Source organism: Centropristis striata, chromosome 11 (genome assembly GCF_030273125.1).
Source record: "Centropristis striata isolate RG_2023a ecotype Rhode Island chromosome 11, C.striata_1.0, whole genome shotgun sequence".
Classification (NCBI taxonomy): domain Eukaryota; kingdom Metazoa; phylum Chordata; class Actinopteri; order Perciformes; family Serranidae; genus Centropristis; species Centropristis striata.
The window spans coordinates 34,794,111-34,820,098 of NC_081527.1; the positions used below are offsets into that span (position 1 = coordinate 34,794,111).

General features: G+C 36.1%; 3 protein-coding genes across 6 annotated transcripts; 2 read left to right on the plus strand and 1 right to left on the minus strand.

Moving 5' to 3' along the window:
- Positions 1-1,497: 1,497 nt before the first annotated feature.
- Positions 1,498-4,443, minus strand: LOC131980024 (apolipoprotein D-like). Of its 4 annotated transcripts, none has more exons than XM_059344152.1 (6): positions 4,296-4,443; positions 3,723-3,840; positions 3,491-3,622; positions 2,916-3,037; positions 2,195-2,280; positions 1,500-2,109 (listed from the first exon to the last, which is right to left on the minus strand). In XM_059344152.1, the coding sequence occupies exons 3-6, from the start codon at positions 3,608-3,610 to the stop codon at positions 1,868-1,870; spliced, it is 570 nt and encodes a 189-aa protein (XP_059200135.1). In that variant the 5' UTR covers positions 3,611-3,622; positions 3,723-3,840; positions 4,296-4,443; the 3' UTR covers positions 1,500-1,867. The 4 variants fall into 4 exon arrangements, with proteins under 4 accessions (XP_059200133.1, XP_059200135.1, XP_059200136.1 ...); XM_059344151.1 differs by having other exon boundaries at positions 1,501-2,109; positions 3,702-3,840; positions 4,296-4,442; XM_059344150.1 differs by lacking the exons at positions 3,723-3,840; positions 4,296-4,443 and adding an exon at positions 3,876-3,923 and having other exon boundaries at positions 1,498-2,109.
- A 7,971-nt stretch (positions 4,444-12,414) lies between these two features.
- Positions 12,415-15,322, plus strand: apoda.1 (apolipoprotein Da, duplicate 1). Its single transcript, XM_059344156.1, has 4 exons — positions 12,415-12,531; positions 13,343-13,464; positions 13,583-13,668; positions 14,491-15,322. The coding sequence occupies exons 1-4, from the start codon at positions 12,415-12,417 to the stop codon at positions 14,724-14,726; spliced, it is 561 nt and encodes a 186-aa protein (XP_059200139.1). The 3' UTR covers positions 14,727-15,322.
- Positions 15,323-15,501: 179 nt separating this feature from the next.
- Positions 15,502-24,493, plus strand: LOC131980027 (COP9 signalosome complex subunit 9). The gene is made up of 3 exons (XM_059344155.1): positions 15,502-15,716; positions 17,303-17,375; positions 23,893-24,493. Exons 1-3 carry the CDS (start codon positions 15,618-15,620, stop codon positions 23,928-23,930), a joined length of 210 nt encoding a protein of 69 aa, XP_059200138.1. The 5' UTR covers positions 15,502-15,617; the 3' UTR covers positions 23,931-24,493.
- Positions 24,494-25,988: the final 1,495 nt, after the last annotated feature.

Below are 25,988 nucleotides of genomic sequence, written 5' to 3' on the forward strand. Positions count from 1 at the left end.
GTAATTTTGATGATTCTGGCTTAGAGATAATGAAAACCCAAAACTCAGTGTCTCAGAAAATTTGAATATTGTGAAAAAGTTCAATATGTCAGTCCACAGTCAGTGGTGGTTTGGGGCCACTGTGTTTTCTGAAGTCCACAGTCAACGTAGCAGCCATCTAGCAGGACATTTTAGAGTCTTCATGCCTCCACAAGCTCTTTGGAGATGCTGGTTTCATTTTCCAGCAGGGCTACTTATTATAGTTAACGAAAACTAACAAAACAACGAAAACTAAAATTGAAAAAACATTTTTGTTAACTGAAATAAAAATAAAAACAAGAGTTTTTTTAAAAAACGATAACTTACTGAAACTGTATTGTGTGGTTAGAAAACTAACTAAAACTAACTAAAATTATAGTGAAAATGTTCTTAGTTTTCGTCTTTGTCAACTTTTTTCATACATAATTCAGTGTTTCTATTTCAGCATGCAGGAACACATGGTAAATATGTTTACTGAGACTGGGATGTTTACATTCCCACCAAAATACAAAACACCCCAAACTGTAAGAGTTAATAACCTTATTGGGGCTAAGATGTATAAACCAAAGGAAATGAAGGCACATACGCATTACAAAAAAACTAACTAACTAACTAAAACTAGCAAACTCACTCTAAAAATTAACTAAAACTAACTGAATTTGAAAACAAAAATTCACAACGAAATTAAAATTAAAACTAATGAAAAATCCAAAACTATTATAACCTTGCTTGGCACCTGCCCACACTGGTAAAGGTACCAAAAGCTGCTTCAGTGACCATGGTGTTACTGGGCTGGACTGGCAAACCTACTCTGCTGACCTGAAGCCCATAGGAGTCTATGGGCTGTTGTCAAGAGGAAGGTGAGAGACACCAGATGACCTGAAGGCTGCTATAAAAGCAACATGGTGCTGTAGGCTGATCAGCTCCATGCCACGCTGCATTAATGCAGTAATTCATGCAAAAGAAGCCAAACCAAGTATTGAGTGTATAGAAATTAACATACTTTTCAGAAGCCTGACATTTGTGTTTAAATATATATATATATGCATTTTTAATGTAATATTCTAATTTTCTGAGACACTCAGTTTTGTGTTTTCATTATCTGTAAGCCATAATCATCAAAATTACAAGAAATTCAGGCTTGAAATATTTCACTGTGTGTAATGAATATAGAGTATCACTTTCTGAAATAATTGACAAAAAATCTTGAACTTTTTCACAATATTCTAATTTTTTGAGATGTACCTGTACATTTAGTTTTTTTCATCCTTTCTTTTAACCTGCTCAGTAACTACAGATGGAAATAAACAAAATACAAAGCATCCTGCAGTCCTTTATACTGGTAATTTATTTTCTAATATTTATTTTCCCATCCCTCAAACTATATACAGATGCCATTGAATGTGTTGAAGGACAAGTGACCTGAGTACAAGGAAGCAGACTCAAGCAATGTATGAAGTACTTTTTAATCTATTAGTATTTTTTTCCTTTCCTTTTTTTCTTTTTATTCTTGGATGTTTGGTTGTTAATGGATGGTTGGACCTGATTTGTATGACCTTTTGTTGATTCAAAGGAGAAAAAAAGCATATTTTCTCTTTTTAAGATGTAGATTTGAAACATGGTTTCTGATACAGAATAAATTGAATAAACCAAACTAAATAAACAAGATGTGCGTGCTGTACAACGAATGTCTAAATTATGAGTTTGTAATTGCATCATGTAGCCCAACAGGTCTAAAGATAAAAACACATATTTTTTTCCACAGGTTTATTGCACTGACTCTGTAATGTTTCGACATGGTGAGTCATGTCTCACAGTCCTGTAGCGGCTGAAACAGGAGCGTCTCTGTTTACTGGTTCATGGGGGTGCAGTAAGTCTCATTCTGGTTGGTGGGGACCATCTTGTCCACATTGACTCCTACGGAGGACAGGATGCCCTCCAGGTGCTCGAGGGTCTCCTCGGACAGGGTGGGCTCCCTGCTCAGGATCCAGGACAGCTCCATGCGGAACAGGCCGAAGTCGGTGCAGCCGTAGACCAGAGAGTGACCCTCGTAGTCGGAGGACAGCACCCAGTAGGGGCCGGGGGGAGTTCCTGCAGGGGGGACGACAATGAGAGTCAGAGCTGCCAATTTTCACCATAAAGTGAGCTACATTTGTACTGAATCAGACTTCTTTACCGCTGAAGGAGACCTCCAGCTTGGCGGGCTCAGCGGGGTTCTTGACCTTGGCAGCTCCAACGATGGAATTAATGCTTCCATCATCACTAAAAAATAAGGAAAAATTGATTTAGTCATGCATTTCCTTTCACTTCTAATTTTGTAAGTTCCACTCTAATGTATACCTTCTCCTTTTCACTGAATTATTTCCTGAATAAATCTGAAATGGTTTATAAAAAATAAAAATTTGGCCAAGGAAAATCAAAATGTCTGATGGATAAAGGTCAGAAATTTAAAAAGTACAATGTGGATTTAAAAAGGCAATATGCCATTTTTTGTGCTACATTTTTATTGGCATTTGAACAAAATTATTACATAAGGTGTGTGTGTGTCACACAGTCATGGAAAGAATTATTAGACCACGCTTGTTTTCTTCAATTTCTTGTTCATTTTAATGCCTGGTACAACTAAAGGTACATTTGTTTGGACAAATATAATGATAACAACAAAAATAGATCATAAGAATTTCATTTAAGAACTGATATCTAGCCATTTTCCATGGATTTTTTGATAATAGCTGCCATGATGGGATCTCCAGAAATATAACACTTTTCTGCTTTAACAACTGAAGACAAATTTATTTGGTAATCTCAAAGCAATCCTGACTTTAAAAATATGAAGTCAACTTATAATGCAAACCCCTAAACTCTGTAATGCAGACATGTGTGCAGCCAGTACTCACAGCAGCTCACTGTTGAGGACCCCTAGGACTCCTGGACTCTTCAGACTGTAGGTGGCAGTGCCGCACTCGCCTTTCTGGAAGGCCGTGGGCAGCTTCTGGATCTCATACCACTTACCAGTGTACTGCAGAGGAAACACAAAGCTGAGTGCTGCAGCTAAACAGGCAAGACTCTCATTCTGTACAGCTGCATCTCAATAAATTAGAATATGATGGAAAAGTCCATTTCCAGTAAATCAAGTCAAATAGTCCCAACCAAGCACTGAGTGCATAGAGATGGACACACTTTTCAGAGGCCAACATTTCCATATTAAACATATTTTAAAATTGGTCTTTTGTAATATTACATTTTTTTGAGAAACTGAATTTTAGGTCTTCATTAAATGTAAACCAAAATCATTATAATTAGAAGAAATTAAGACATGAAATGTTTAATTCTGTGTGTAATGGATCTATATAATGTGTAATTTCCACTTTTTTAATTGAATTACTGACACAAATACACTTTCTATGATATTCTAATTTATTGAGATGCACCTATACATAACATTAATTATCAAGACAGGTTCAATATTCACCCTGGATGGATCAAAGTTGGCCTGGACTGCAGGTTTGGGGCATTTGCCGAACCTCAACACCTGGGCGCTGGCTGCGAGAACACACAGCAGAGTCAAGAAAATCACCTGCATGGCCTTCATTGTACCCACGACCTGCAGGGAAGAAAACACACGACACTGTTAGAAGAAGCTTTAAGAAGAAGAGGAGGAGTCATGGCTGCAGCCTGCTCACCTGTATGTGATCAGTTACTACCTGAATGCAGGACGCTCAGTTTTGAGGGTCTTTTATAGATCTAAAGCCTCGTTATTGATCACATTCTTCAGCCCCTCCTCTTGTGTTTACATGTTAAAGTGTGTGTGAGAGTTGGCACCTGTTCAAATGAAGACAAAAAAAGACCTCACACACCCTCTGATCTTTGTAGAAGTAAATCCATCTCATTCATTCCCCTCCTCCGACCATTAATCTCAATGAAAACAACTTCTCTTTCAAAAGGGGGAACCTCGGCCAAAAAGCAGTAAGATAAATGTGATAATTAACACAAACGAGATCCAAAAAATCTCCAGCAGACAGTAAGCCAGTATCAAAGAGACTATTGATATTCTGTGGACTAAGGAAATGCATTTTTCATGTTGTGGACTTGAGAGGCCACATTTCATCTTCGTGGGTTAAATGGAGTTTAAAATTAGCATCTGCTTATTTGCATAGCCTAAATATTTTATATTTTCTTCTCTATAATCGAGAAATAATTTGTATGTGATTCATGTTAATGAAGTAGAAATGGTTGCACGATGCCCTAACTTTTTGCAAATGTGCTTATTCACTTACTTTGTTTTTTTTCCTGTTTGGTATTTTGTAACCAAATTTAAAAGATAAAGGGAACAGCTAAAGCACGAGCTGTTATTTTCTAAGAGCCAGAGTCGTTAAAAGAAGGCGTTCTGGCTCTTATCATCAACAACAAACAACTTTCAAACAAAATTCGCTTTCAATCTTCAAACATAAGTGCCGTCTCAGGTGAACATTTACTGCATCTTCCTGCTTTTAGAGACTTTGGCTTCTCTGAGTGTTTACCAAAGCACACAGGTGTAAAGGAAGATTAATTGGACACAGGTGCATCTGGTTTTCTTGATGATCCCAAAGCAACTCTCTCTGCCTCTGGATTCACTTTTAATCTCTGAGAGCTCTCGGGGCCTTGGAAACCACTTGGAAATGGTTTGAAGCAGAAGCGTCCTGTGGTGGTTTATCAGCAGCAGAGATGGAGAAAACAAAATCAGACAAAATGCTGCAGGACACGAAATACTCATTAAAACATTCAACGTTTAGATATCATTATAAGCAGCAACACAGGCATGAGAAAGATAGTCAGAACTGCTGTGTATTGTGATAAACAACTGCTTTAGTTGAATTTTAATCGGTTAATTATTACGTTCTGTGCATTATCTACTCTCTCGGTTTGTAACGTTTGGTCTGGCAACACATTAGAGAATAAAAGTGTTGTCTCGTGATAGTAAAAGTACGTTTTCACACGGGTTTCACAGCAGAAATTATGTTTACCTCCTCTTAGGTCTAAGTCTTTTTCAAAGCTTAGAGAAAAACATGCAGAGGCAGATATGTCCTTTGATTTGAAGCCAGTGTTTCAGTCCGTCAGAGACTTAAAAAAAAAAAAAAAAAAGCAACCCTCAACCACATATTTTATTTTTTTTTATAATTCAAGCAGCAGGTTTCTTGTATTTTCACTTGCATCATAACAAGACAGCACTGTGTACCAAATCCATACACACACATTACATAACCTAAATGATATACAATTACTATACTATACTACGATATATGCTAATTCTCATTGTATACTGTCTAAAAAATACATACTTACAAAACAAAACTACTTGGTATGGCACAAAAATAGCTGGTTAAGGAAAAAAGGAAAAAAGGTCTACATAAATACAAGATATGGCTAATTAGTTGACATAAAGTGTGACATGGTTACATATTAGGGTTGCACATCTCCTCATGTTAAACGATTCGATTCGCATCGAGATACACAGGTTACGATACAATTCAAAAATAATATACTTTTATTACAAACCGATTCGAATCGATACAATGTAAGAACGATACGATTTGATCTACGGTTAATATTTGTTGAAGATATTTTATAGTGTGTCACTCACAAGTATTATATTTTATTTACCTTCTGATTCACCACCATGGAGTTTAAAAATCTGTACATTTATGATAATGTAAAGAAAAATCGTTCTAAAAGTTTTTTTCCGTTTCATGATCTGTTACTTTCCCCATTCAGATTTATTATGGATACTAATAATGTAAAAAAACAAAACAAAACAGTAGAGAGTCTGTCTGTCAGCAAGAAACACTTTTTTTTTTTAAACTTAAATTTGTATTGAAAATTTTCAGCTCCACATGAAAACATCAAAGTATACATATAGATTCATGTATTACATCCTATGGGTGAAGTGGTAGAAAAACCCCCAGATACAACTGAAAAGAGAACAACAAAAAGAAAAAAAGTACAACAGTCATGGCTACATGCGTCCATTATTAACAAGAAACACTTTTACATCGTTCGTTACATCCATCAGTCTCACCTGAGGCTGATCATTCCTGAGTGTAGGTTTGATATGAGTGACATAATCTACATTTTCCCTTAATCATGTAAGAGACAATCATGTTCTGGGATATTAAAAAATGATTTTATCACCAGGATTGTCTATATATAGACGCAAATACCAGGCTAAGCAGAGAAAACACTTATTATTATTATTATTATTATTATTATTAGTGAATGTCTCCAGCTGTTAAAGCTGACTGATCCAGCTGTGATCTGCTGCCGCCGTCATTAGAAACGGACTTCTTTTTAAAAAAATTTTTTTTAAAATCTTTATTGATAATTAAGGAACATTACAATCATGAGGTCAGACAAAAAGGGATTTCAAGAAACAAACAAATCTCATGAAACAAAGAACTAATCAGGAGAAATAGTCGTAAAAGATAAAATAAATAAAAAGAATAATAAAAAGAAAAGAAAAAGCGGTACATACATTGGTCATTCAGAGAGGACGAGGTACATAACGTCTGTACATTCATTTTTTTAATTTTTTTTTTCACAAATGACATAAATTTATTCACTGAACATTGGAGATGACTTCTTATGTCTCCTAAAACGTTTCGCAAGTGACGCAAGTGAATGGCGCAAGTGATGGAAGCAGGGATGCAAAATAAGAGACTTGGGAGAGACCGGAGAGACCCATGGAGTTGCGCGAGAACCATTTCGCGGTTTATAATAGATTAAAGCACTTTAAGTTGCATTTATATGTATGAAAAGCGCTATATAAATAAAGTTTGATTGATTGATTGATTGATTGATTATCCCCTCTGCCATCAGACGCTTAATGCACAGAATGTTCTGCTTTACGGTCACTGGTTGTGGTTGTTGTTGATGTCACAATGTATTATTTATTTCTTTTACTGTTTTTTTTCTTAATATATATATATATATTTTCATACTATGGACAGGCTGACTGTAAAACTGAATTGCCCTTCTGGGACTAATAAAGTATTCTGAATCTGAATCTGAAGCCTATCTGATAAATGTTGACTGATGTCAGTCTCTACCACAGTGGTGGACTACAGTGGCAAAAAAATATATTTAAAAAGCATAATTCTTACTCTCCAGTTCACCTGCATTTCTCTGACAACTTGCAGAATTGTTCAAATCAGATACATCGATCTTTGTCACAACATAATCTGCATTTGAACTGTTTTGTTTCGGATGAATGGAAAGTCAGAAAAGGTCACTCAGCAGTCGTATCGATCCCCGATGGATCGTGTTGTTGCACTCATTCAGTTTCTGCTCTCTGGTATTTCACCTGAGAAATGACCTCTGACCTTTCAATGTGACATGTTCTCAGGCATGTTTGACCAAAGTCCTAAACATTAAAGCAACAGGATTCTTATCTTTGTTAAAGGATAAACACACAATGTATCAGCTTAACCAAACAGTCACCTCAGTCACTGTGGAGGTAACACGAGTCAGTTACGTCAAAGAGATTATTAAATGTAACGTAAAAAATGTCTAGCTAAGTACATTGATATATATACGTATATCCTGATCTGCCTTTGTGAAGTATGTGTTTTATAGTGCATGCATGAGATGCTTAAATCAGTACTATACACTTTTACAGAGAAAAATACTTGTATAATATGTAAAGAGTTCAGGAGTCATTGTGCCTCTAGTCAGTTTTTACATTTAACTATAAGGTGTGTAGTTTCCAATTATTTGGATTTCTGTGCCACCTGAAGAAGAAAATCTGCATTTTAAGTGCACAAGGCTAAAGAAAATATAATTCAATGCATTTATTTGGCCTTTTCTTGCTCTTTTTATACAATGCAGTGAACAGAACAAGGTGAAGGAAGTGCCTTGAAGGGAGTTTTTTCTACCTTATTTCATTTCTTTAACACTTTAGGCAAAAAAAGCAGATTCCTGTAGCTGTTTCAATAGATCTTTTTTTCTAAAAGCAAATTGTGTGTGGTGTATGGTAGCTATACATTTATTTAGAAGTCAGAGTTTAAGAAGATTCTTATAGATGAATAACTGTAACATGTTGTCTCTCTAACCTTCTACTGCTGACTGTCTAATAAAGATCTACAATTGTGCAAAATATGTCTTTAATTTGGAATTCCTGCAGCCAGATTCACATAAAACAGAGGCACTTTTTCAGTAACAGCCATTTGTTTACCATTTTTGGTTTATACAAGAGGTGGACACAATGACAGCAACACCTGTGCAGCATAAATCAAAAATATCATCCAACAAATGAAACCTTTGGGGACCTTAAATGTTCAGCTAGTTTAAAAATTAGGTAATCTAATATACACATTTTTTTAATGTTTCATAACATCTATTAAACATTAAACCCACATTATTTTATCATTTAAACAAAACAAATCAAATCTTATTTTTCAGCTGCAAAAATTAACTAAATACATAGAAATACACTGATGCACCAATTTTCCGACCTCTGTTGTCCCTCATCAGCAGCAGGAAATATTCTCAAGCTGTGTGTGTGTGTGTGTGTGTGTGTGTGTGTTTAACCTAGAGTTACGACAACACTGTGGTGTTAAGTTGGTGTTATGTTCATCACACACACACACACACACACACACACACACACACACACACACACACACACACACGTGTATGTGTATATATATATATATATATATATATATATACACATATATACATATATATACACACACACACATATATATACAAATATATATACACACACACACACACACACACACACACATATATATATATATATATAAAGGATATAAAGGAGAAGAATTTTTTTACGAGTGACTGAGACCATAGTGTTGTCCTAAAAAAACTTTTCTCATTTCGTATTGAAATGAAGGGACCAAAATCTTTCTGCAGCTGCTGTCAGCGCCCCCTGCTGGAACTTTTGGTAGAATGCAACTTAAGGCACTTCCTGGTTTGCCTCACTGCTCAGACCCGGAGGTTGCCGCCTAACTCCAAAAACATCACATTGCTGGGCAAACGGTAAAGACTGAATTGCAACAAAGAAAAACAAAAACATGACTTGTTAATGACAGCCTCCATGGGCTAAAATATAAAAACAAAAACTATAAATTATAAATTCTGGGCCAACTTTTTACTGAAATACTCCAGGCTCCGCATTCCCATCTGCTTCTTTAATATTCCTCTCTCTTTTGATATTTCTTTCTCCATCTATGAGCCAGAACACCAGTGTGGTTGTTATTTTCTTGATCATTTACTGACCAGTCGGGCTCATTGCCTCCATCCAGGGAAACACCAGCCGCCTCGGCTTCAACAGGCTTTGATGTGTTCGGCTGCAGCTAACAAGTCGTTCCTCTCTGAAGTGTATCAGCTGGAAATTGGGCCTTTTGATCTTTCTCTTCTTTAATTTAACCTTGTTTGTAGCTGTGGGGCTTTTTGTCAGAAAGCAGACAGCATTTAATGGCATTTGCATTTAATTGACAGCGCTTAGTTTAATCTGTTTTGAGTGTTAAATAGCTGCGGTTTTGTGCACCAGGACATTTCTCTTATTTAAATGTTGGGCTGTAGCATATTTTGCTGGATTTGGACCATGACAATGTTTCTGCAACTTTTCATGAATATAGAAGCAATGCCAAATTTACAACTGATGGATGATCAAGACTTTTCCAATGATTTGATTGGGTTGGCACACGTTCACCACCTACTGATCATGGGCCAACATACTTATTTTAACTACAGGAGCATGTAATCAATCATTTTAAGAACCACAACAGCATTTAAAAGCTTGTGTAGTACGTCCATGAAAGAAAACTCTCTTTCCTGCTCCTGTAGTTGAACCTCTGCACATCACCAGGATGACTTTTAATCTTGACAAGTCTTATTGCTGCATATAGTAAATCATGCATTTCTTGCACAAGGGGAAATGCTGCCCCCTGTGTTTTTGAACCATATAGTCAGTGTTATATGTACAAATTGCACCTTTAATGCGTCTGCATGCAACATAAAGGGACAACCTTTTGTGGAATACCTGTAAAATTCAATGCATTTTTTTTCTAATTAAACCATTGAACCGTTCATGACAGTCTGCTCCTATTCAGACTATTCAGCAAAAAGATTTCACACACAGTCAGTGACATTGTGCCATTGTTAAATCACTCTACACCAATTAAAGCTCATTTAACCAACAACAGTCCACTCCCGTGCAGAAACATGCCATCAACAAATCAGCACATACTAAACACTTGATGGTGTGAAAATGATGCTCTCCAAGTGTTTGCTCCTGCACTAATTGGACTTGGCCCGAGTCCCGATGGCTGACAGGATGAGAGGAACCAGTCAGACTGGCTGAACACCAACAGAGCAACAAAGAGGCTTCAGCTCACAGCACAATGAGTGAAAAAAGGGCCACACAAGGGTTGAAATAAGTGGTGTAGGAATCATGAGTGTGTGTGTCACTGAATCATAAATGTGTGTGTATAAACATGTAAACACTTACAGAGACTGATGCCATATAATATGTGCTATAATGAGTAGGGATGGGAATAATTAATCGATGAACGATTAATGGTCGTTAAGAATTTGGTCGGTCACGTAGAATTTTTAATCGATCTGTGTTTTTTTTTCATTGTAATTTTATCTATGACTGCATATCAGTATCACTGAACTGTAACACGGCCGATTGTTCAGTTCTGCGGCCGTACGTCAATAAGCCAATGAGCTGAGAAATAAGTTGGATGAAGCTACAGTTTGCTAACTGAAAGTTGCAATAACAATTATAAAACACACAGAAATGCAAGATTATTAATTTGAACAAAACTAGCTTACTGTATCAAACCTTGCTAGCATTAATTACTAACTTTGATTTAATCCAAAACTTATTTAAACACAAAACACATTTAAATATGAAGATTACTGTGAAAACTAACCTCATGCCTCTTCGGGGGCTAAAACATAAAACATTGAACTCCTTGACAATATCTTTACAGTATAACCTCAGTTGAGTTAGTTTCACAATTAACAGGAACAAGTCTCTTTTTGTCCTTTCAAAATAAAAGTTATCAAAACAGGCTTTTGCATAGTACTGTATATATCTCTTTTATTTTGCCCATGTTATGCATGCAGCGATTAATTGATCGTTATAGATAAGCGATTTGGCAGGTTTCTTTTAAACGCCCATCCCTTATAATGACACATAAAGTCACTTTGAAAAAGTAATATGCAGATAGATAAAGCTGTTTTTGGTCATATTTCACTTTTTTTTAAATCTTCATCTGCCTCCCTCTGAGCCCCTTGCCCACTTTTAACATGTTTCACAATTTTGCAGTAGGTGGAGCTGCATCAAATAATTCCCTGATGCTAAACCCAGCTGGGAGTCAACTCAAGCCCAATAGAGCGATACTGCTAGCATGGCCAAAAAGTTTAAAGTCCTGACTCATCAAATCAGTGAGCTTGTGTCATGTGAACCTGCCACGATGTTATTGAACTAGAAGGTCACATGGAGAGTGCAGACCTCCGCCAAGGTCATGCCCTATCTCACAATGTTAACAAACAAAAAATAATTTCATGTATCTGCCCCGTGACTCAAATCTGCTCCAAAATTTAATGATTGGGTCACATGCTACACCCTTCTATCAAGTCTCAATAAAATTGGTGGAGTAGTTTTTCCCTAATCCCGCTGACAAACAAACTGAACTGAAAACACAACCTCCTTGGTGGAGTTAATTAGCTCATTCAGGGACACACTTTTCTTTTTATTTCTTAGGTTTCAAAATAAATTCCATCTATTTTTATCAATAATTAAAAAAAGCATCTATTTGACAGCTCTGTGTGTAAAGACTGTGGGAAAAAAAAATCCACCTCCCTGCCCATCTAAAGCAGGAAAAACACCTAGATTGTTTTATAACATTTCTCCTGGTGTGTCCCACATGACTCTACTTTGCTAATAGTTTACTTCATGTCTGAAATAAAGCTGGCTCTACACAAAGACAGCCATTGATGACACAGACGCACAGTGCTGCAAAAACATCGCAGAGAGCAACGTCTCTAATTCAAATAGCAGAAGCTGTCTGAGGAAGAGAACGTATATCTGACACAGAGGTAAGAAAATATACCAGAATCTTTATATTGAAGATATAAAAAAAGTTATCTTGGTTATATCTATTTCGAAGCTTTCTGTTTTGCTTTTTATTACCCTACATTTATGTTTTATTTTCTTGTTTTAAGAAATAACTAATTTTTCTAATGAAATCCTTGTCCTGTTTTCCAGCAGTCACCTCTGCTCATGTACGGATTTGTTGCCTTTTTTAATACATACTATATATTTATTTAATTTGTATATTCTGTTGGTTAAACTCGTGCAGATACCCAAGGCCTGTCTCCACCATGAAGTCCTCTTTTGTTCTGGGTCTTGCCTTCATCCTCCCGCTCATCAGAGCCCAGGTGCCCCACTGGGGACCTTGTCCTGAACCAGCTGTTCAACCAACCTTCAACCTTAAACAGGTAAAAGCTACTTTGGACTAAAAGTGATAAATACATTGGCAGACTGATGCCCAGTGGTGTCCCATGGCGGTGTGTGGATGACATGAAGAGCTGTCCTTTTATCTCTTGTGCTTCATCTAAAGGATAAAAACACTACTAACTATTTTATTGGCATGAACCACTGCTATGGTTGTCGATTTAGTGATATATTGTGTTATATTTGGTATTTGATTTATATTGTATAGAAAGTAGCCATTGATAAATGTATTCATGTTGAATGCACTTATTGTAAGTCGCTTTGGACAAAAGCGTCTGCTAAATGACATGTAATGTAATGTAATGTAATATTCAGCATATATGACAAGTTACTTATTATCATTTTAGCACAATTTGGATATTTGAATGTTTATATAGTGCTCATAAATGCCAAATGGAGGGTAAGAGTAGGTGTTACTTGAATATAATTGCTAATGCATTTATGTAAAAATAGAATTTGACAGTTATAGTCATATACTGGTGGGTTGCTTACTCTATAAAAAACTAACCTGCAGAGAAACTAGTAAGTAAAGCTGTTAAATAAATCTAGTGGATGAAAAGAAAACTACATTATCTTCATCTGAAACGTAGCGGAGAAGAAGCATTAAGTAGCAAAGAAAGGAAATACCAAGTCAACACTGTGCTGAAGGACAGCCATTGAGTAAATACACTTTTCCAAAGAATAGGGTTTTTTTTACATTTCACTGAATCCACTAATACATGTAGATTTATTCATACTCTTCTCTCACAGCGCTCTGAATTGTCTTTGAACTCGCGTGTGTCTTTGCCCTCACAGTTCATGGGGAGATGGTTTGAAATTGCCAAACTGCCGGCCCAGTTTGAGAAGGGCCGGTGCATCGAAACCAATTTCACTTTGACGACAGACAACTCCATTCGAGTGGTCAGCTCTGAAATACTGTGAGTCCTATCTGCAATTTTCTTTGTGCAAATGTGGAGTCAAGGGGTAATGTTTGCATGGTGTGTGTATTTCCCTTAATCCAACATGAAATTTGACTGTGTGTCTGGAATAAAACAGAAAAGGAGAGCTGAGGAAAATCGCAGGGACTGGAGTCATAGAGGACATGAAGAATCCTGCTAAACTGGGAATAAGTTATTCATATGGTGAGAGAGACATTTTATGGATTTTTGAGACTAAATGACATTTTTGTGTGTTGTTGATACAGGCTGGTTTTACATGTCAGACATTCTAAAAATGAACTTACATCATCAGAATGTGAAAAAGTTTTAGTTTGCAAATCATATCAAAGATATCTATGTATTGTGTTGCAGAATGACATATTTTCAAATTATTTTATTTTTTATTTTATTTAACCTTTATTTAACCAGGAAAGTCTTATTGAGATTAAATGTCTATTGAGAGACATTTAATTTAACTTAACCCTTTTTTATTTATTTTTTCTTAGGTTATCAAGTTTACTGATATACTGTGTGTTTTATGTGGTAATTATGTTTGATGTATGTTTTTGTGTATTGTTTTAGTTTTGATGTGTTAAGGTTCTTGTTTATTATTGTGGTTTTATTTATTTATTTGGGTTGGTTTTGTGATTTTGTTGTTGTTGTGTTTTTTGTTTTGTTCTTGTTTTTCTCTGTTTGTTCACTGGTGATTTGTGTTGTGTTTTGTCTAAATAAAAAAAAAAAAAAAAAAAAAGTCTTATTGAGATTAAAAATCTCTTTTACAAATACATGATGACTTTTAATGTCCCAAACAACCTCTGTAATTATTATTATTATATATTATTTAGCCACTTGTTAGCAACCGCCTTTTTTCACAAATTCACATATTTACTAATGTATTTTATGTCATACAGGTTGAGGTCATATACTGCCCCCTATTTTTGGAACATGTGGCCAGTAATTACACATTGCCCCTTCAACATTATAGCTGATCTGCTTTCTGTTGTTGTGTGCTCCTTACCACCACAGTCCTGCCCTACTCGCCTTACTGGATTCTGTCCACTGACTACGTGAACTCGGCCCTGGTGTACTCCTGCACGGACATCCTGAGGCTCTTCCACGTCGACTTCGCCTGGATCCTGGGCCGCACACGAACCCTGCCGGACGCCACCATCCAGAAATCCATGGAGACCTTCGCCAATAACAACATCGACGTGACCAGAATGATTCCCAGCAAGCAGCAAGGCTGTGATAAAACTTTCTGAGCAGGAATGGAAGATGGTGCAGTTGATGACAGAAGAGAAAATGATTTATAATCTGTTCCAGCATTCACATGATTATGAAGAGGGATGTTTTCTAGGGTAAACTCAACTCAGTTATTCTGTTTGCTTATGTGTGAAACACAACTTTTTGGCCTTTTTATGAGAATAATGCTTACAGCACAAAATAACTGCATTCTTTATTGTGCATTATAATAAACGGTTTGATGTGAGGGTGTTTTAAGTATAACAGCATGAGTGAATTTATAGTCATACCCACCTCTTTATTTCAAACATCATCCCTTTTATTACCACCTGGCTGTTTATTTTTATCATAATGAACGATGTTTGAGTTTCAGTATAAAACGTAATGATCAGATTGGAATCAAGTGGTATTTAATAAACCTGATGTTTCACAAACTGGAAACATAAAGTATCCAATTAGAGAGTCAATAAAAGTCAGTAAGACTACATTCATGTGATCTTCTTTGATTCTGTCCAGCATCTTTTTCATAAAATCACATTTGTTCATCAACATCCGAGTGTAGAGTGGGATTGCTGCACATAAATGTAGACGCAAATAAAACTGATTTGAAAATAGCCCAATTAAAGGTGTTTTAATTCACCTGTAAATATATTTGAATGATAGAATACTATTGCATGTAGCTTAATATCCTGAAATTTGGATATTACACGGGTCCATTTCGATAATTCAAATTAATTGTGCGGCCCCGATTAAAGCTTACCTGAAAACTTGCTGCGGAACCTTTTGCGTCTTGATCGTGTTTCACATCGAACTTATTTTCACTCGGCACCACATTAGCTTGGCCGTGTAGCTTCTCAAGCTAATAATTTGATGAATATTTGACGATAAGACCGCGTGGTTCTGGTTCATCGATGCCACTAAAGGATCAATCAAACTCGACCGTGGCCATGAAGCCAGCGGTGGATGAGATGTTTCCGGAGGGCGCGGGGCCGTACGTTGACCTGGATGAGGTTTGTTAGCTAACTAGCTTGAAGCTCATTAGCTTAGTCAGCTAGGTAAACAGTTAGCATTAGTAGCTGTAACAACTAACTCTGATGCCTCTGTTATTGTCCTTTTCTACAGCCTGGTGTTTTCGTAGCTAATTAGGTGTTTTAATATTCATGTTACCTGCTAAAACTTACAAATAATCTCTAATAATAATAATAATAATAATAATAATGTGTCACGTTAATGATATTCGAACGTTAGCTTGTTGCCTTAGTAACGTGTATAATTAAACTTTAATTACTGATCAGTTAAGTCTTGTCAGCCTAATAAAACTGTTTGTGTCCAGGAAACATTGTAATGTTAACCAACCCAGACAATATCGCATGAAAGCAATTAAATTAGTGCTAAAATATCAACTTGCCTACAAACTACTGCGCATAACTCAGTTAATTCCTGTAAAATAATATTGCTACTACGTTTCCCATTCAGTATTTAGTATTTTCCACGGGTTGTTTTTGTCTACAACTAATAGAACACCTTTTTTTTTTTTTTTTTTTTTTTTTTTTTAAGTATTTGTTGCTTTATGCACTCTCTGGCAACTTTGTTAGCCAGCAATGTGTACCTAATAAAATGGTGGTGTGTTCTTCTGCTGCTGTAGCCCATCTACTTCAAGGTTGGATGTGTTGTGTGTCCTGAGATGATCTTCTGCAGACCTTGTAACCAGTGGTTATTGGAGTTACTGTTGCCTTTCTATCATCTCCAACCAGTCTGGCCATTCTCCTCTGACCTCTGGCATCAACAAGACATTTTGATCTAGAGAACTGCCGCTCACATGGATTCTCTGTAAACCTTAGAGATGGTTTATGAAATACTCAGACCAGCCCGTCTGGCACCAACAACCATGCCGCGTTTAAAGTAACTTAAATCACCTTTTATCCCCATTCTGATGCTCGCTTTGAGCTTCAGCAGCTCATATTCACCATGTCTACATGTCTAAATGCATTGAATTGCTGCCATGTGATTGGCTGATTAGATTAGATTTGCATTAATGAACAGATGAACAGGTGTTCATAATAAAGTGGCCAGAGAGTGTATGAATTCATATAGGCTGATTTTCACCTTCTTGTGTGTGTGTGTGTGTGTGTATGTGTGTGTGTGTGTATATATATATATATATATATATATATATATAATAGTCCTTTGCTTATTTTACTCATATTTGTTGAGTTAGCTTTTGTTGTCGTTTTTGGCTGTGCGCCTTTTTCTTTCTTCATATAAATTGTTCTCTGTGGAAGTACATTAAGAGCAACTCAAAGATGAAGCCAAATTGACTAGCAAATAAAGCTGATTCAGTAGTACTTCCTCATATCTCACTGATCAACTCTTTTATAAATATACATTACTCATGCATTCACAATGAGTACATTTTTATCTAGTAGGTAGGTCATGGTGTACAAGTACTACAATTTTTTTTTTGTTTTTGTAGTGTTTTGTTTGACTACAACTGAATTATCATGCCAAATCTATCCAAACAGACGTTCAGTAATAGGCTGGCTGTCTTTCCTGGGTTGATTTTGTGCCTCTGAGCTGCATGTTTGTTCTCCGGCAGGCTGGGGGAAGCACAGGACTGCTGATGGACCTGGCTGCCAATGAAAAGGCAGTTCACTCAGACTTCTTCAATGGTAAACAATTTTTTTTTCATATACATTCATCTTATTGTGCCTTACATTTTCACAATGGCAACAGCAAAACATACTAACACTTGAACCTCTTATAAAATATTGAAGAATTACTGATGTTTTGTTGTTTCCTTAGTTGGTTGACACTGACGTATACAATAATCTATTTAAAATAAAAGATACTCCTTTTAAACAGGACTAAAGCTGTATATATGCTATATACCTGTCAGATAATTCAATATACACGGCTGGTCCACGAGTCAAATTAAATTTAAATTTAAGTGTCTATAAAGCTAATCTGACCAAATAAAAAAAATAATATAGATTTGGTCAGGATTCATTTCAGATCGGAAATAATTTTATATTTATGGTTATACATAAAATAAAAGAATTATGAGCCAAATGCCCAAACTATACTGCCACACCAATGTTACAAACTAATGTAGGTAGGGATAAACAGGGCAACATAAGGGTTAGTCCCCCAAGATACATTTTTCGCTGAAATGCTGCCGACTGGGTGCGTGTCCAGCGTTTCAACAATGCTTCATGTGCCTGGAGACGAAAAGGTTTATCACTCCAGTTATTGCCTTCATCTGTGAGGAGTCGGGGGCCAAGTTGTGCAGTTTGTGGTGCCACTGGTCATTTTGTAGCTTCGTTAAATGAGTTGTCCTTTTTCTGCAACCAAAAAGGACAACTCAACGACTCCCAAACTTTGGACGTTTGGGGCGTGTCAAAATACAAAAACCAAAAGAAAAAACTTAAGATAACAGATTAACGAAAAAACAAACCGAGACTAGTTACACTGTAAAAAATAATCTGTTTAATTTACGGTAAAATACCGGCAGCTGTGGTTGCCAGAACTTCACCGTAAAAAATACAATGAGTGGGTTTTCTACTGTAAATGTATATGTGAATATCAGCAAAAACTGTAATTTAGACTGAGTAGTCCCTTTATGTTTAGGGTAATTGTGTCCTTGTCACAATATGGTATTTCTCCATTAATTTTACATGAAAGTGTTTTTATTTTTACATTAAAACTGTGTGTTTTCAAAAGTTTTTAAAAAGTTTTGTACTATTCCTTGATTTATGGTAATTAAAAGTGTCTATATGGTGATATGCAATTTTTTATTTTACGCCCCATTTCTCATGCAATTTGACAGTGTTTTACTGTAATTTCTACAAATATTTTTTACAGTGTAGTTAATTAAAGCTGAAGTGCAAGACTTTTACATATAAATGAATGCAGCCAGGTTAAGGTCTCTGTATTTTACAGTATGTTGTTCGCATTTCTGGTGTCTGTGGCGACTTTCTCGTGCTGAAATGATGCGTTTTCGACCATCCAGACAATACTAGTGGGACATTAACAACAGAGTAATGGCTTGGAATAGATAAAAAGAACCACGGTTCTTAAAAGTAACTATTAAAGTAAAAGAAAAATGATTGAGAGCAAGGGCAAATGCTCCAGGGGGCTCGGGAGATGACTTGCAAATTAAGAATTTTGTTGACTTTTGACAGCCGTTTAGATTTTGAATTAAATTCTCACAGAATTTGAATCTGATTGGGGATTCGACTGCACATAGAGTGGCTTTATCTCTGACTTTTGATTTTCTGAAAATTGTCTTACAACACATGCTGCTTCTCTAACAGGATTTTACAAATAATGCAAATTAATTTTGCAATCTGGAGTGAATTGAGGAGGAGTCCAACATCGTCAGGGCAGATTGAATCTATTAGTGCATGATGTTTTTTCACCACTGGGCGTCAGAGCGCTGCTCGTTCCACAGCAGGAAATCTCTTTACTGGCCCCAAAACATTCCTTGTATCCCCGCCCCCCTTTTACAAACTGTGTTTATAATGTAGTGTGATCTCTTGTCCCGAGGCGCAGCTACATCAAACGGCCACGACTTTTCGCCATATGTGACACAGATTCCACGCAGACTTCTCAGCAGGCGCTCTGTAGATGTGCTTTGTATGAGGCTCATTTAGGGTGGCAGGCTTTATTCCCTTCTGATAGAGATGTGTACCACTTAACTGTCTCCAGGCGCATTGAAAGCAGCTCCAAATCCCCTGGCCTACATTTATAAAGGGATTTTAAATGTTAATTCATTTAAACAATCAGTGTCACACTGGCTCAGTTCTTTCACAGCCACAAAAGTGACTGTTGGTGCTAATCGTGTTATTTTGCACTGAAATATTCAGGCTGCTGCAGGTCTGTGGAAAAATAACTTCACTGTGAGTGTTGTAATTGTTTAGTTTAAGCTTTCATACCACATTTTCTGCATGCTACTGCACAGCTCTACTCAGCTCGCTCTGTTTTTGATTTTTCTTCTGCAAAAGTTGTGGATAATACCTGGTACTTTTTTTTTTTTTTTGCACCAACACGGTCAAGATTCCAAGCGAGCCGAGCCAATAATAGAAGGTGGAGTTAAAGCACTCGAGACTTTACATCACATGGGATGTCGTAGAAAATCTTTAAAGAAAAACACTTGACGACCAGATGAATTCGAATAACAGCCTTGTGCGGGATTTAATTGGCAGATAGTAAAAACAGATGATACAACACATCCAAGGTTCAGAACAACTCTGAGGGACAACGCCTCTGACCGGCTAATTTCACTTCAGTTCGTGCGTCATTGTTTCTTTGTAACTAAGGTTTTAATGTCCTGTACTTTCCTGTTATGACAATCATTTGATATGCGAGTACACTTGGGAGATTATGTTCTTATTCTAATGTTATCGTATCAACCAGAGCATCCGCTCAGGATACGCTATGCTGACTTTCGTCCAAGAAGTTTTCCTTTCCCATGATCTGATATTTCACCTGTAGATTCATCTATGGATTTATCTTACAGGGACATCCTGCACAAACCTGATGAAGTTATTGTCTAGTGACCATTAATTATTAACTCGTCCCAGATTAAAAAAAAAAGTTGATTTAATTTGAAGCCAAACACCAGATCGGACTGTACTATATTTTACCATTAATTGTCACTTTAGATTCAGCAGCCATTTGAATTAGAGTGTAACGAATCTAATAATAATAATAATAATAATACTAATTGATCAGATTTATAAAGCACTTTAAAATATATTCAAAGTTAATGTTGCTTTACATGGAATGAACAAATTAACAAGTACATAATACAGAGAACAAAAGCAGAAATCAGAGTTTATGATGAGATTTTTAGGCTGTCTTGAAAAGGTTTTGAGATGATTTTTGAAAGAGTGGAGTGAGTTTGAAGCTGGAATCTAAGCTGATATTTTTAGCCAACACAAAGCAGAAAAAGAAGAGGGTAAGGTTCACCTTTTGTCCAATTTTCTAAGAGACTAACTCTGGATTTTTTTTAAGGCAAAAGTACACAAACTTTCCAGTAAACAAACACAACATGCTCCGTGCTGCACATCTTCCCTGAACTGAGCACGGCCTGTCAGACACTTGTGGCGCCGTTGGCCCATTTTGAACAAACCGAATACTATATTAATTATGTTGTCATATTGCACCGCGTCCGCGTCCACTAATATTACTTTATTACCAGAGCTACCAGAGGGAGCCTGACATCTCCCCCATGTCTATCTGTCATACTGTGTATATGACTTTCAGTCCCAACAGTTGCAACATGACAGAAGGAATTTTGTCACCTGAGCGTACCTGTCTTTCACTGTAGGTAATTTGTTTTGTTTTTTGGTGAAGGCTTTAATTAGAGCCAAAATGTTGTTTTTCTGTCATGTGCTGTCTGATTTCTATGTTCTCTTTGTGTGATGACACGTTTTAAAACAGCAGCCTGCGCGCAAATGGAACTTGTGGATAACAAACTACGTGCAAATTGTTGTCTCGAGTCGGCACACAATGTACTGTATGTTGGAGCTATTTAGTTCTTGTTAGTGTTTAGTTGTCTGTTTAGTTTATTATTAACAATGAGTGTTGTTTGATTATTCTAGACGTTTGTTTGGTTTGATGATGTTTTGTTTTGCTAGTTAATTGTTTAGTTTAATCATCATTATTGTTTAGCATATTTAGTTTACATATTTTTTGCGTTTTATGGAATTTGGGTTGGCACCATGGGCACCTGATGTTATATAGGTAGGTGAGTAGGCAGAGGGCCGTCATGCACCTGGGTGGGCCGATGGTTTTTTACCAGCGCGAAGACAGGCAGCAGGAGCCATGTTTCTTTGTTCTTTTGTTTGCTTGCTCGCAATGGATAAAATAAACCTTTGGAACTAACAATCATGCATGGACGTCACCTTCTTTGCCTGCGTACACCACACGCTCATGGTGCATCAGTGGCATTTTGATTAAGTTTGTTTTAAGTTTGGTTTTGTTGTTTTTTCGGACAAAATACTACCACTACACAAACGTAGACTGACTGCAGATTGTAAATATACAGCACAATAGAACACTAATTAAAGTTTCTTTCTTTTAGAGACAAGTAGAACCATTTCCTTCCTTTGTTTTCCCTCTTTGAAAAGAGTAATTGATTAATAAATTAGTCTGTCAACAGAAAATTAAGTGTTCGGATCAAACAGGATGCATGTTAATACCAATTGTGATCAAGGCCATTATCACACTGAAGATGGAAACGAGTGTAAGAGAAAAGAATCATCTCTGATATCAGGCAGTAGATTGTTTTTAGAGCAAAAATACCAAAACAGAAAACCAATGTTTGCAGCTTTTTTGCCTGGTGTGATCATAATTTTAAGATATTCAAGTTTTGGACTGCTGATCAAACAAAGTCATTAAGACAAGACATCTCCTTAGGATATAAAGGTTTTAGATTTTTTATTCCTTTTTTACATTTCACAGATAGAACAACAACAACTAAGGAGATTAAATGATAATGAAAATAATCATCAGCTGCAGTCTCAAGTTTTTATTTTACCAGAAAAAAATCACGGCTGCAAATTTTCACCAACAGTCAATCTGCAGATTTTTTTCTCAATTATTTGATATATCTTTTTGCCTGAAAAAACTTTGGAAAATCTGTAAAAACACTAGCATGGATTCCCAAAAGCCAGAGATACTCTTTTCACTATCATATACAGTCATGGAAAAAATTATTTGAGCACCCTTTTTTTTTTTCAATTTGTTGTTCATTTTAATGGCTGGTACAACTGAAGGTACATCTGTTGGACAAACATAATGATAACAACAAAAAGAGCTGATAAGAGTTTCATTTAAGAGTTGATATCTAGACGTTTTCCATGGTTTTCTTGATAATAACCAAAATCATTATCAAAAAAAAACATAGAAAATGTCTAGATATCAGCTCTTAAATGAAACTCTTATGAGCTATGTTTGTTGTTATCATTATATTTGTCAAAACAAATGTACCTTTAGTTGTACCAGCCATTAAAATGAACAATACATTGAAGAAAACGGGTGGTCAAATAAGTTTTTTCCATGACTCTATGTTGAAGAAATCATTTAAATTGTCACAGTTTTGAAGCAGTAACCTCATTCAGTCATTTGTCTGTCTAGCTTGAAAAATGGCTAAAACAATAAATCATCTATCAAAGTAGTTGCTTATTTTCTGTTGATTGACATAATCATTGCTGCTCTAGAAAAATACACAAAAGATTATACTTAAAGAGCCATATCTGAAAAGTTGATGTCAGTAAAAACAAAAGTAGTTGAAGTTAGGGCTGGGCGATATGGCCCGAAAAGAATATCATGATATTTCAGGCTATTTTTGCAATAACGATATTCTTGATGATTTTAGGAAATATTTAAAAAGATATAGAAAACATGATTTTTTTTGTCTGTATAAATAATTAAAAATCTAAAATGTAGTTTGAAGTGCAAATCTCAACAGTTGCCAAATCCCAAAAAAATTACTCTTGACTCTTGAGTATGAGAAAATAATAAAAAATAACCATTCAGTGGTTCCGGGGGCATATTTTAATGACATTTTGTAAAGGAGAATAAAGGTTCTTGTATGTTTTATTTAAGGCATCTTATTTTGCCAGTCTTCTTGTAAATTCTGTGGTGGATTCTCTTAACACACCGTGCTCTTATTTTGAAAGCTGCATGTGTTTAGTGACAGGGAGTAAGTAGCTTTTTGTGATTAAAACAACTTCAACCACTACATCAAGAAGTAGGAACGTTGCCAATATCATGATATGCATTTTTTTCAACCATAAAAAAAATATACCGATATTATCGTGAACGATACAATATGGCACACCCCTAGTTGAAGTAGTAATAAAAGTTTATTTTCTCTAACCTGGATGTGGAGTGTAAGCTGGAGGCTACCTGCAGACACAGAGGATGTGGCACATATTCCTATGCATGTTCATACACTTCAGCTGCCGACCTCTGACCTCACAAACTGTCAGACCCACAGGAAGGCCGCTCAGCAGACATTCCCAGATCCTTTTACTTTTATCACTCTGCACCTCTCAACCCATAATAACCCTTTATGAGAAGAAGTCTGGCCTACAGAAACATTTGAAATACAGCGAGTGATCCATTGTCCGGCTGTTATGCAACTTTGCTTTAATATTTGTGTTTTTGTTCCCACAGATTTTGAGGATCTGTTTGACGACGATGACATCCAGTGACAGAGAATAACACGTCTTCGGAGTAACGATGGATGATATTCACACCACACCTTTTTTTTTTTTTTTCAAAAAGCAAACCAGCCATTTACTGTCTAATGACATACAATTTCCTTTCATAGTTGTCCTAGTTTCAGGCTTTTCTAAAACATCCTTAAAAAGTCGTCACCGGTTCCAGATGTTGCAGAATTCTTAAGATCCCAAGGATTCCTTCATATATGGTATGTTTAAATTATGAGCTTGTATCATGCTCATGTCTTCGACTGCTTCTAAGCTGGATTGCAGGGTTCAGTGTGCAGGAGAACACCTGTTCGGAGCGTAATTATACATGTGATGGGCAGAGGCTCCACACGCTGTCGCCCTTAAACATGCTGCAGATGGCATATGATGAATGATAGTCTGTTAAAATGGTTTAAATTATTTGTATGTCAGGTTCGGGGTTTAATATCTGCAGTATGTCCTGTTACATTATATATTTGCACATATGTGTACAGTAGTTATGCATTCACACTTGTATTTTTGTGGTCAAAATGAATAAAAAGTATTTTGTTATTATCAAGCCATAAGTGTGTCTTGCCTTTATTCCCCCTTTGACAATAATAATAATGTTTCTCATTTATAGAGGCCTTTTCTGGTTAAAATTGACCTTGCATTCATACTTTGAACACAACCATGCGCTCTAGATTATTTAAAAATGCAGATTATTTTCTGATCCAAGATCAAGAATGAACTTTGAATCTTTAACAATTTGATAATTAACAAATTGATTATTTATATGGCCTGTTTTCTTTAAACTTAGATGTTGTGCAGGTTTTTTTTTCCAGCAGTATGAAGTGCAGATAATAAAAGTTAATATGAGGAACTTGAGAATCAGCCAGCTCTCCATACTGCAGCCAATAAAGAAAAATAAGATCTGGTAACTTTAGAAGAAGAGCTTTATAGACAAAAGAAATGAGTCTTACCTTGACTATGCTACAACTTTCTGCCTATGGATTACATCACCACAGTCAAAAAGAGAGCGCTTTAAATAAGTTGTGTACAGAACGTGAGAGAACAGCCTGAATTCTGCATTGCAGCATAAAGTATTTTTTTTAATTCTCAGTTTGCCAGTAAGATATCTTAGATTGGATCATTTACGAAACCTTAGTATTTACTGAATAATGAGAGATGTCTTCAATATCAGCACCAATGAAAATGCTGATCTGAAGGTCAATAATATTTCTAGTTGTGGGCAACAGCATATTGGGTTTTTATTACTATTCAGCACAAGTTGGAGACAGATAAGAGGCTTCTGAAGAGCACAAAATGCAAACTGCAGGTTTTTAACAGCTCGCTGTACAGAATCAGCAAAACAGAGAAGTGTGCTGTCAGCATAGAATATCTCAACAGTTATATTCAAGACAATGGTATTAATTACACTCAAAAACGCCCAATTGTGCATTTACCAGCAGTACATACAAAGTGCTATCTGATGAGGATTGTAAAGTACAGGCTCAAGGCGCAGAGCCAATTAACAGAAATGTGCGTTACTGCAGGGAATAATCAACTTTATTAAAAATGTTTTAGAAAGTCCAGATTAGCTTGCCCACACGTTGCACAATATAACTTTCAATCTGTAAAGGAACAGAAATAATACTGTGCACAGTGAAATGCCAATTGTGAAGCGCTTTAAGCAGATTATTTATGAAGAATTCTGGGAGTGCAGGACAATGTAGAGATTAGACAGGATTAGGTCATAATTTATATAATTTATATTAACAAGACCAAGAGACGACAGTCATGCCAGCAGGTCCAGGCAGAACTGTGCAGCGGTGCTTTGAGCTATGTGCAAATATAACTTTGCATGCTAACATGCTCAATGACAATGCTAACAAATTGTCCTGTTTGTTATGTTCTCCATTTTAGTTTAGTGTTGCATGCATTTTCTAATAAGTAATATACACATATAGTGTAGAGCTGTATATCAATATAAAAAATATATCAATATATTTTTAATGTGATATGGAATTAGACCATATTGCATATATCAATATAGTTCCATTTTTTTCTTTCTTTATATAT